General features: G+C 32.0%; 1 protein-coding gene across 1 annotated transcript in view; it reads right to left on the reverse strand.

Moving 5' to 3' along the window:
• Positions 1–13,610, reverse strand: part of spn-E (tudor domain containing 9 protein spindle E) — a 469,695-nt gene that overhangs the window by 148,789 nt on the left and 307,296 nt on the right. The window contains exon 25 of the mRNA XM_090399558.1: positions 1,372–1,494. Within this exon, the coding sequence (XP_090255684.1) occupies positions 1,372–1,494 (123 nt within the window). The remainder of the gene's footprint in view (positions 1–1,371; positions 1,495–13,610) is intronic.

The raw sequence follows: 13,610 nt of genomic DNA on the forward strand, positions 1-13,610 counted from the left end.
ATCATAAAATGTTTAATACGATGAGCTAGAACTAATCCCTCATGAATTACAGAAAGAACTTTCAACTATCAAACATCACATGAAAATAAATGGCTTCTCTGAGAAAAGTGCACAACATCTGTTCCATTCCTACAATTCAATCTAGAACAAAGAATGAACATGTCAAGTGTTCCAATTCCATATATTTCCTGGATCTCAAAACCAATTTCAAGAATTCTGAAGAAATATGATTTAACAACCACTTATATCCCTATTAACATAATATCCACCTATTTCCCCTCTTCTAAAGATAAACGCTCAACTATGTCTCTGCCTGTTGCATATCAAGTTCCTTGTAACTGCAATCTGTCTTACTTTGAAAAACAGGATGCTCTATAGAAAAAATAATTCAAGAACATCAATCATACATTCTGCACAACAAATCCAATAAGTCTGGAGTGGCTCAGCATGGGATAGAGACAAGCCACAACATCCTCTGGTCCAAGACTTCCCTTCTACACAGATGTAGTTATAAATTCAAATGCCTATTCAAATAGTGCCGAGGCCTTACTTCAACACCCTAACTTGAATCGAAATGACCATATCCTTATCAAAAATATAGGAAAGTTTAATCCAGATAATGCATTAAATTTTTTTTTTATTGAGACTTTTAATTCCTACATTAGTCTAATGTTATTTAGAAATTAAGATTATTATATGAAATTTTTTCCTCTCTTTAATGCTGAGCAATGTAACATCATGCGGCTCGTTCTACTTTTGAATGATCAATTGTTGGTATTCCCCCTTGTTAAAAACTGTTCCTATGTAGCCACTGAGGATAGTCTGGTAGTTTCAGACTGAAATATTTGTCTGAAAAATATTCTTGTGTTAACGTGTCTATAATTCCTAAACAAGAGTAAAATAAGTGAAATTAAACAAAAACTGTAAAAGAACAAGCTATGAAGGAAGTAATATAAAAGTAATTAAAAGAAGACACTTAAAGGAAATAAAAACATTAAATTAAAACTTAACATAAGAAAAGGAATATTAAGCCCTTTCACTATGAGACTATTTTGCTGCTACAAGTTTATCTTTTTTTCTTTTTCCAATATCTGAAATGTCAGACAAGCACTTGCAGCTAATGAATTCAAACTTCTATGAATAAATGGACCTTTGAAGATAACTATACAAGACTACTATACAAGAAAATGATTTTAGAAATTAAATGCTAGGGAAATTAATATGCAGAAATTACTTTCTATGGAGAAAGTACGAGAATGTTTTAAAATCACATACCAAAAGAAACCAAGTCTCACTGTTTTTTTTTCCATATCTCAAGCTATATTCAATTATTATTAATATTGTTTTCTAAGTTATGAACATCAATATTACCGGTTAGTACGTAATACTTTATTTTTCTGGCTGTCAACTGTAGTTTTCATTAGCTGCTCAAGCCTTCTAGAAGCTTCTTCTGGACTATATATTGGCAACAGAAGAGGTGGTGTTCTTAACTGCCTAGAAAACAAAAAATAAAATACTATAATTTTTAAGTGCAGCAAATAATATTAAAAAGAAACTTCACTAGAGATAATTTTAGTTGTGTCAAATGACTATTCAAAAACAAAATATTCAATTATTTAATTTCGTTTCTTCTTACACACACCTTATGTTGAAAAAAAGATATCTGGACACCTCACATGTCATGTAAATTTCAGTCCTACCACATGCGAATATTAGGATAGTGGCTGCATAAGTTGGTAATGAAAAGTGGGATGTGCTGCATGTTGTTCCATACTCGATGTTAAGATGCCATGCTCAACTGTAGACAAAAAAAATATTCAGGAAAAAAAACGTTGAGGACTATTTATGCATTTGCAGCAGGACTGGTGAGAGAGTATCTGATGCCCCTAGGCAAAGAAAATTTAGGCACCCCTATGCAATGTTTCTATGCAATAATTAGTGCGTCATTTTTTTCGATATCCAAATTTGATTAGTGCGCCTATATACATCTTAAAAATAAATGTTACAGATTTTAAAAATTTTCTGTCTATCCATTTTTATGCCTAACTATTTTAAAAAATCACTCACCAGATGAAATAATTTAGTTACCAATTTAAAATGTTTTAAAAAGTTATTTTTAATGGCATACTACACTACTTCCATGTACACTATGCATACCAGGGTTTCCCAAACTATGTTCTGCGGAAGGTGAATAATTTTTCACGAGAAGTTCCTGGAATTTGTCATTTTAGTTTTCTAAGCATTTTTTATGAATAAATATTTTATAGTGGAAATATTCTGAGGAGAATAATATTTGAAAATATGTCGAAAAGCTCTGACCCAGAACGCCCTAATAATATTTGTGTCATTAATTTTCACACATTGAAACCTTTCAACATTTGGGAAGGAGAATACCGCTGTTTATGATCGGTCATAAAAATTGCCTGTAAGCGGATTATAATAATCGGCGGCATATAATATTTTTCGTACAAGCAAAGTTTTTAAGCAGCAATGCAGAGGCTGACTCTGATGAATAGAGAAGCAGTAAAATTTGCAGAAGAGTAGAAGAGGCAATAGGGCCATACAGCTGGTTGTATGAAAAAATGAAAAAAAATGCCCACCAAACTACGTTAGCTCAATTCTTTGTTAAGAAGTAGAATAATAAAATTTATATTCTGAATATGTTTTATAGTCTTTCAGCTTCATGATTTTACTTTAACTAGGCCCTGAGACATACCTTAATTCTTTTATAAAAAAATTAAGGTTCAAAAAAGAAATTTGAGGAACGAATTATACTTTTTCCCATAGGTTATTATACTCAATTAGTGTTTGATTAATGCGCCTGTTTTAAAGAACACATTAGGCACACTAATCGAGGGATTGTTGTATATATATTTTGTCATACTCACACAAGCACATGTACACATTTGGATATTTATAAAAATAATATCATTATGAACATTTATATATAAATGTTTTTATAGAAAATATATTAATCAAAACCAATACATTTGTATGCATATATGATTACTCCTAATATCTGTATAGCAAGAAAATTATTACATCTTAAATACAAAAATTAATCTTTTGGGTTTTTGCTTTGGCAAAGTTTTGAATTAATTCATTTATATTGATTGTAGATGCAATTTCATGCTCTATAGATATTATTGCTAGACCAGCGAGTCGTTCCTGAGCCATCGTAGAGCGAGTGTAAGTTTTTGTAAGTTTTAATTTTGAGAAACTCCTTTCTGAACTTGCTATTGATACTTTTGTTGGATCGTACTTCCTTGTTTTTGATCTGTCATCTTGTTTTGACTCTGTTCTTAAACAAGTAATAAGTTGCTGGTTGATTACCAATTTAAATATAGAGAAATTTATATTTTTAGACTGCGCCACTCTATATCTAGATTAGTCTAATGAAAATTAGTGAAACCAAGCAAGTATCAACTAATTTAATATCAATATTATTTCTTATGTAGACCGAGTTTATCTTTTATTTTAAAGCTCCTGCTAATTTCATGAACGGTGCAGTAAAAGAGATTCAGGCAAATGCAATTTTAAAATCATCAAAACAAAACATTTAATTCAGGGTTATATATTATACATATAAACTCAATTCTGAGAACAAGATAATATAAATGTCTTAGCTTAACTGGTCACATCTTACAGATTCAGTCTATGGGCATTCTGCTATCAGACTTATAGCTTTCACAATATTAAAATAACTTTTAATAGAGTTCAATATCACAAAATCTCTTAGTAACAAATTTTACTATTATCACACAGTAAAGTCTCAATACATTAATGGTGGCAACAACTGCTTCATGAGTATACACTTTCATACTTCATACTCTGGCTGATTTTAGCAAAAAACTTTATAGTTAATGTGGGGGAATAACAGGAGGAATTACACATATATCTCTGCACTGAAGTAACATAAAATTGGACAGTTCTTAACGGATAAATCTTTTGCTCATCAATTTCACTATGGGCACACTTTATAACTATATTTACTTAGCACACTATGGCAACACTATTTAGAATAAATCTTCTCAATGATAACTGAACTATTAATGGTCACACTTCACATGTATAGGCGTACTTGGATAAAGGAAAATGCTCATTCCTTCTTTAACACTATTCGACCAATTCAGCTCTCTGTTAAAGTTCCATGTAACTAATGGAACACGTAGTAATTCTTTAACTTCTAGAATTATTCTCAGTTGCCTATTACTTTCCCGGTCCTCAAATATTCCAATTACAGCACTAAAGTTCTAGACACAGCAATCCTTTGCATTCACTTTGCTGCCTCTAGTATTCTCCTCGTCTATATGTGCTATACTCAATGCTCTCGTGTCCCCAAATGGTCAGTCCTGAAAAAGAGAAGAGCCCCGGTTTTCTCTGTTCTCAGCTTATATACCTCCCTCCTTTTTCCCACCCAAAATTCTTTCTCACGCTCTCTTATCTCAATTCCTCCTCTCTGTTGAATACCATATCTCACGATCCATGCACGAGCTAGCTATTTCTAGCCTGTCTCCATAGTAACAAACAAAATAAAATAAAAACAGAAATATTGCATAACTTATACCTTTACATACTGGTAGTGATAAATAAATATGAAAATATAATTCACATAAGGCATATTAAACTTATATATACAATTCCTCATATTAAATTAGGAATAATCAAAATAAACAGAATAATATTTCAATACAAGGTCCTATCATTGCTAACACATATTTTAGATTAATTAATGTTAATTAAATGAACTCAAGGCAATTACATGAATAATTTTTTTTTTTTTTTTTTTTTTTTTTTTTACAGGTATAGCCTTTGGTATGGTGGATTAAGTTGGATTCTATAAGGAATATTAATAATTTAAATTTCTTCTTAATCAGAATCCAACACTGGCAATGTCGAAAAAATTCTGAGAGCAATACACACATTTGGAACACTATTCTCTAAACTATTGTTGCATATGTATGACAGGACATCTAATGAAGTATTTTCTGGAATTCGCCTTGCTATTATTTGTAATTCACTACATAAATCTGTTCCGTCAATATCTCTAGAATTATCATGTGTTAAATAATTTTCCAATATGAAACATTTTTTAAACAGTTCTGCTGAAGTAATTTTTTTAAATTTATATATATTTAAAAGAAAACCAAACTTTTCGTTAATTGTAGACATGTGTTGAATTTTTCATCAACAGATGCAATTGCGGTATCAATAAGTGAAAAATAAAAATCTACCTTAAATTTTTGTTTAAAATCTGTTATGAATTCATCCTCTGCTTCATACACAAATTGTTTCTTTTTTTCCCTAAGTCTAACTGTTACTTGTTCAAAATTAGGCATTACACCTAAGACCTCAGCGATTTTTTCCGCATCTGTTAACATCTTTTCAAATTCATCCTCATTTTGGATTTTCATTAAGAAATTCTTTGTATCATTAATACAATTTATGGCATCATTTATATCAAGGCTTGTCTTCTGAAGTTTACTTGCAAAGTTTATTTCAAAAAGTATATTATACCACATTACTAAGAATGCGATTAATTTGAACTTCCTTAAAGTTTTACGAAGACTACTTGCATCTAATTTCATGGTATTTCCACTTAATCCACATAAACTATCATCTTGAGATATTTCTTGCAGTGCTTCGGCAAACAATGGACAAATTATATCTTAGGGATTTTTAATGAGTCAATTTGACTCTCCCATCGTGTATCACAGACTGGTTTGAGTGTAATATTACTTGTGTCTTTTGAGGTATTCTCATCAACGAGTCGAACCGCAAAAAAACACATATAGACAATGTACCACGTCAAAAAATGCTGTGGCATCTAAAGTATTAGGAGTGCAATTAACTACTAAATTTAATGAATGTGAACTACAGGGTACATACTTGCTCTCGGGTTAATATTTGAAATTCGTTGCTGCACACCTTTTACATTGCCTTTCATATTACTGGCGTTATCGCATCCTTGAGCTCATAAATCTTGTATTGGTAATGAAAATTTGTCTAGAGTTCCTAGTATTTCATTTGATAAAAATTCTCCAGTAGTATTTTTTATTTCTATAAATTCCAAAAAGTGTTCTTTTATAGAAACCATGCTATTACTAGCTTCTATGAATCGAAGTACTATGCTCATTTGTTCTGTGTGACCAATGGCGGATGAACAATCAATAATTACGGAAAAATATTTTGCGGCAACAACAAATTCTAAAATTTTCTTTTTTTATCACATTGCCGAAGATGCTTATTATTTTATTTTGAATATCTTTTCCAAGATAATGCACATATGTATCTTATTTTTTATTCTTCGAAGATGTTCATTCATTATTGGAACAAACTTGGCTAGAAATTCGACAAATTTCAAAAAATTTCCATTTCCATGTGAAAACAATGTCTCATTTGTTCCTCGAAATGATAAATTTTGAATAGCTAACGTCTGAACTAAAGCAAAGAGTCGTTCTAATACTTGCACCCAATGTTTCTCCTCTTTTCTAATAACTAGCAAGTTCTCTTCATCAATGGTTTTCTTTTCTATTATTCGAATTTTTAATTCTTTCCACTTATAGTAATTTTCAACGTGTCTGACTAAAATAGAAGAAGCATTTTTCCAGTCCCTCAATCCAGAATTAGTAAGGTTAATCCGCCATTGATCAAATAATAAACAGCAGAAGCAAAATGCAGAATCCGTGGATTTTCAATACAATAACCACAAACGCTGCATTATCTCGCCGTTAAATAGTCTTCAAGTATAATGAGTCATTATACTCAAGTCCAATGTACAGAAATTTGTGTGTGTGTGTGTGGTGATAATTTTGGGAGGGAAGTTAGCAATTAAAGGCGAATTAATCTGTTATGAAAATTTTAGAAATAAAATTTGATTTTGATGCATGCACCTACGCATTTCAAAGGATAAAGTGTAGGGAAAATATCGCTACTTCAAAACTGCCACATAATACCGAAAATATGTACATAACAGTTGACTTCATAACTGCCGTTTATTTCGATTTTTAGGGAGTGATTGGGGGAAATCAAAAAAGTTGAAATGCAAAAACCTACAGATTATGTTTATAAAAATTATGCATTACGTTGTTAAATTGTGAATGAAGATATTTTATGTTTTAATACTTCATTCACATTTAACATAATCCACCATGTCATAAGCAAGACTTGTAAATATTACTTGCTGTTAGTCTCTTGCTTGTAATATATTATTCATATAAATGCTTTCAGTTTTGTTTGTTATTAATTAATTATTTAATCTTAGAATATGTAATAATAAAAGAAACACATGTATTAACTACAGTGAAAATTATTTAATTGTAAATATTTCATCCTAAGTATCTTAGGACATCATCAGTACAGTAGTTTTAAACAATAATAGGAATAACATACAGTTAGGGTGCATGATTACAATAGAATCTCATTAAACATGCATAACGTGCTACAGAAGTAAAAAAAAAAAAAAATTAACACAATTTTGTATGACAATTTCCCATACTTTAGGAATAGTAAGAACATCGTTGCGGTTTAAGTTTAGTCTGTGTAGTAGGGCTTCAGAACTTTCTTTGTATAAACTTCATGTTTATATAAAGATCTATGTAAAAGTTTAAACTTTTCCCAATGGATCCTATGGTTTGGATTTTCAATTCCGTATTGAGAGAGGCTAGATTTCTGTGTTTAAAAAGATGAATGTGGTCTTGATGTTCAGAGATGCATTTCTGAACAGACCTACCTGTCTGTCCAAAGTAAGATAATTTGCATGAGCATGGAATCTCATAAACGCCAGTCAACATCAAAGGTGAGAGTTTGTCCTTGGGAGAAGGTAACAAGTTGTAAGTTTGGTAACAAGTTAAAAAAATAAGCTTCACAGGTTTGTAACCTGTGAAGCTATAGCTGTTAACTCCGTCGGATATATTTTGACCTTAGCTGTGGCGTTATGTTGATTAATGGTTGGATGTTAGATGTACTAAAGTACTTTTCCCTCGAAATAATAAGTTTCATGTTGTTCTATTGAGTGTTAGCTGACTGAGAAAAATTATAGTGTAGCCTGTCATAAGATTAATTACGTGCTAACATTTGGAAGGTCGAACTTTTAAGAACTATTTTCAACTTGATCGACTGAACATAAACTGATAAATGAATGTTTGATACTTTATGGATTGTAATTATTCTGAATACTTTAAACTGAGCTAATATATTTATGATATGATTCATCCAATTGGTTAGAGTGAAATATGTCAGAGAAATACTAATGCTTTGTGAATTAACAATTGTTAACATTAGTCATGATCCTCAAACCTAATTGAGAAGTTATTAATGTATGAATGTGAATTCTTGTAATATTTTAATTGGATAACCTTTTGCAGATAGTTATACTTAAATGTATATATTATATTTTTCCACATTAAATGTTTTCTTTTGTTGAGTTAAACTTGGTGTTTGCCTGATTTACTTTCATTGCACCACTCATAAAAATTAATCGGACCTTTGCGAAAACCTTAAATCCTAGTAATAGCCTCGGCCTGAAGATAAAGAGATAATATAAATATAGTTGATGATTGATTCCTCTATATTATTTAGACTAATCTGAATATAGGGTGGCGCAGTATAATATAAATTTCTTTATATTCAGATGAGCATCAATCAACAACTAATCAAGTAAAAACCGGAAATTTAAGAGATAAGACTAACAAACCAACATAAATGGAACAGTTAGCAAGGTACGACACAACAACATGATATGATTCAAGATTTACATATGATTCTCTACAAAGCAAAATTTAAAAGTGCGAACCTTCGTGCAGTCTGTGAACTAACCTTCGAACTAAGATTATGAATAAAAAAGAAAACTTAATTTGGAACAGATGGAGGCTGTATTCATTTTTAGATTCGGATTTTCATGAATTTATAAAATAATTGTTTGACAAAAATAATTATCTTCAATCAAGTTCTGGGAGAATTTTAAAATGTATTGGTAATTAAAATAATTATTCAAAAAATTGAAGTGACAGTGATCTTCCATAGTGATACAATATGAAGTGAAGAAAGTATGAAAGGATTTCTTATTTTGCGCTGGCATTAAAAACTATAATTATACGATAAAAACAAGCAGCAAAATGAATATAACTCGTAGATATTTAGTCTGATATAACTTAGATTCTGGTTACGAGCAAATGGCAAGCAACCGCGTTTCTTGCTGTAGGCAACCGAACTTAGCTACTACATATGCCAAGTAATCTAGTTAAGTGTTCTTTTCAGTGTGAAGGATTATTGACACTTCTAATGAACATGACTGTCAAACTACTTCTTATCCAGGTTTGCTGGACGTGTATATACGACCAGCAAAGAAATGGTATGCTTAAATGCATGAATTTTATGGAATACAGGAGTTCCGGTTAGTTTTATATGTAGCAAAATCTGGTGCCCCGAAGTCTTGGTGCCCATAGGCAATTGCCAAGGTTGGCCGAATGATAAAACCGGCCCTGATTTGCAGGCTATATCTCCCTGAATTTTAATATATATTTCTATTTATTTCATAGAAATTGGTCCTTAATTTTCATGAATCTTTGTTTATGCATGTGTTTCATTGGGTTTAGCCTCTAGGAACCATGACAATAACTGTTCATAATATATCAAGAAAATGACTCATGTCAAGGCAAAAAAAAAGAGGTCAACTTTTGGATTGTCCCTTTAGTATTCAAAAGTGGTGTGCAGATTTTCAGAGCTCCATATATTGATGTCATGTCTTTGCTTTTCCTCACTCAAAAATTACTTCATAATTGAAACACATTGTTAATAGGAATGATGCATCCTCCTCGATGTAAGACATGATGTCTGTGCAAAAAGTGTAGTAGGTGGTTGTATCATTTGGTGTAATGGCTTTCAGTAAGTGTAAATAGTATGTCCTGAGTGCAAGGCTTTTTTTTGCTGAATTTGTTGCACAGTTTTCTGTGGTACACGCTGTTCATGGCAACACTGTTGTGTTGACTTCTCTGGACTTCATATAAATGCCTGTCACAATTAACTGTATCTTCACTCACATTTTTGCTGAATCTCTTCCTTTTACACAAGCAACAAGTCTTCAGAATCATATGAAAATACTTGTTATTCAGAATGCAGGGAAAAAAAAAAAATTGTGATGCAGTTTATACATGAAACTTAAATGATTGCTGGAATGGAATTCCAATTCACCAACTAGAGTGCAGCACTACACAATGTTGTCTAGCAGTCATCATGTTCACTGGACATCCACAGATGCAATATGGTCACTCCGATGCTCAGTGACATGCCACACCAGGCTTTGCCATGTAGTCCTGTTGTGTGCTTTTCTGGAGTCTTCAACACTCTGAATATCAGTCACTCTACACACACACACACACACACACCATCCATCTCGTTGATGGTCTAACCTTTCCTCTTTTTTCAGGAACTTTACCTACAATTACTGTTCTGAGAAGTCCTCCTTCCATCCTTCAATGTGTCCAAAATATTTTAACTTTTTTCTGTCAATATCCTTGAGGAGCCTTAAAGTTCTTTTGATATTTTCTAACACCCATTCATTTGCACACCTTTCAGCATATGATATCCTCAACAGCCTTCTGTAACACCACATCCCAAAAGCAGCTATTCTTTTCTTATCTGATTTCTTTAGGTATACCAAGTGCGACTTGGTATACCTAAAGTCCCTGTAGTTTTTCCAACAGCGACTTATATCCATAAGTCACTGTTGGAAAAACAACTCCATCCAACATCCCCAACTTTGTTCCCATGGATAGATCCATCCTTCTAGATTTTAGACAAGTGTCTAACTGTTGTTTTAGCCATTCCTAATCTTCTTCTGAACAGCAATTCTTCATATTAATAATGGATCCCAGGTACTCAAACTTGCTGACTTCAATTCTTTCTCCACTAAAGGTACACTTGTTTCTCAAGAGCTTCCCTGTTTATATTTTATATCCTAATTCCTGTCTTGAGCTTATTCAATGCATGATGTCCTCCACATATATATTACACAAGTGAGGAGAAAAAACATCTTTGCCTAACTTCTTTTCCCACCTGAAGTCAATCAGTCAATCCAATAGTTGATTCTTGCTCCCTGTGCAAGTTGGCTATCGACCTGATAGTGTGTTGAGGAAAACCCATTCTTTTCATTACTTCCCACAGTTTCACATGCTCAACACAGTCAAAAGCTTTAGAGTAGTCTAAGAAACACATTATCAGAGGGAGTCTGAATTCTATGATCTGTCTAAGACAAAGGATCTGATCTTTGGTGCCCTTACCTTTCCTAAAACCTGTTTGTTCCTTGGTATCTCTGCCTCAATTTTGGCTGCAATCCTATTTAGCATGATCTTCCATAAAATTTTGCTTGGATGAGATGTTAAACTAATAGTTCTATAGTTCTTGCAAGCCTTCATATATCTCTCTTCTTATGTAATGGTATAAACTAAGCTGCCTGAACTGTTGAGAGTCCACGCTTTCATTTCTGTGCAGATTCCATCTGTATGAATGTGCCAGTGAGTGCACTATTTAGCCTCCACTTGCTTGCAGCTATTAAAAATGCACACAAATACTTCAGACTCTACTTAGAGAATCACATAACTCTCTCTCTCTCTCTTCACATGCGATTAATCAAGGCATGCTTTGACAGCAATGAAAACCTTATCTGATTTACAGTCACACTGTAAATGTCTTGATATTTGTAATAAGTTTGTGACTATTTATTTCAAATAAACAGCTGCTTAAAAATTATTTCTTCATGAGAATCCTTTCTTTCATAGTTACATGGTGATCAGGATTCATTTTTAAAAATTCTGGAAACAATTACCATTTTATGATAAAATTTCAGTTTAAAGTTGCAATTTGAACGATGAGGAGGTACTTTGGAATTTTTTTTTTTTTTTTTTTTTTTTTTAAAGAGCATATTTATGTGAATATTTACTGTATGTAGTAATTGGCACCGTTCCAAAGAATCTTGTAGCTGGTATCACATGGGATTACTAATACATGAGTATTGTGGTGCATCATATTAAGTTTTGTTAAAATCTAGTTCCTTTTATAACAATTAAAAAAAGGCATGTCAGTGCTAACAGCTTAAAATACTCAAAGTAAAAAAAAAACTTACATAAAGAACATAAATGTGTGCAACATAATAAAGGGTATAATAGGACTGACTACATAGGTGAGTCTCTTTAAAGTTCTATGTCAAAAAATAGATGTGGGAAATTATTAAGAACTATAAGGTTTAATTATATAATTTATTTTAAATAGGCACATGCCAACTTATATTAATAGTATCATTTTTTATCTAGTTGTCTTGCAATTGCATATAAGAAAAGATTATTCCATTCTCTACATACCTTCATTGTTTAATTTTTTGATTTCAAACTGTTTTACATAGTCAATTATCCATGAAATTGTGAATCAAAATATTTGTAATCAAATATTTTTAACACAATACTTTTAAATTGTGTCTATATGTTAGTTATTAAGAATTACTAGTTAGTGCTCTAATTAGAATTACTACTGGATGAGTTGATGTTTAATCACCAACCAGCACTTGCTGAACGTGGCTTCCATCCACAAAAGGCTTTCTGTTCATTCATTACAGTTCATTCATACCATGAGAGGGCTAACAATTTTTTTTAAAAATAGTTTGATTTTATTTTTTTGTATTTTTATTTTTTTTTATAGTCTGAAAACCCTGTTCTAGAGAAAAACCATGAATCTTTTCACTTCAGGCACCCAATAAGTAGGGTGGTGGTCTCACATCTGGCAATGAAATTCATCTCTTACCAAAAGAGAATCTCATGAACATCCATGCTCATCGTGACATTTAAACTCATAGCTTGATAGTTAGAGAGTGGATATGCTACCCACTCTGCTAACTATGCCAGCAACAATTACTCCCTTAAAATATTTGCAAGTGGGAATCTCTTGAAACATGATTAATATCTTGGACATTTAAGTTTACATAGATCATATCATGGCAGGTTAAGATTTTTTAAATTTGTGCAACTTTAGAATCACTGATAGCTTCTTTTGCTTCTCTGAATGAACAACACTAAAGGACTGAGATATGCATAATGCATTCAGTATATGGTGACTGTAAACCAAATGAATTATGGCATGGGTGAATATGGGGGGGGGACATAAAGTTTTGCAGCATTTTGCCTTAGCAATGGCAAAATCCTTATCAGGAAAACAGCTGTTATCAGTATTGATAACAGCTGTTTGTTATCAGTTCAGAGAAATGATATTAAAAAGGCTCAAACCCAAAAACCTATAGGCACAATAGAATGACTAATACTGTGAGATGGAAGAAATTAGATTCCTATCTTTCTATAGCATATCAATCACAAACTATAGGTGTCAGTCATGAGAAGGAAACTGGATCTATATAACTGCAGGTAAGAATGCCTGTAGCACAGTTTATGAACATGACTTCAAAGTTCTAGGGAAGATCATCAAATCCATCTGAAAACCACAAAAACCTGCAGTTGGAAGAAATAATACAGCTGAAAGAGGTAATTTATCGCCATCTATTTAGGAAGTGGAGAGCCTGTAAACAGTGTCAGCCATGGTGAAAAATTACCAGAGGTATGGATATTGGA

Source organism: Typopeltis vanoorti, chromosome 10, assembly GCF_054136105.1.
Source record: "Typopeltis vanoorti isolate ZY-2024b chromosome 10, IOZ_Tvanoo_1.0, whole genome shotgun sequence".
Classification (NCBI taxonomy): Eukaryota; Metazoa; Arthropoda; class Arachnida; order Uropygi; family Thelyphonidae; genus Typopeltis; species Typopeltis vanoorti.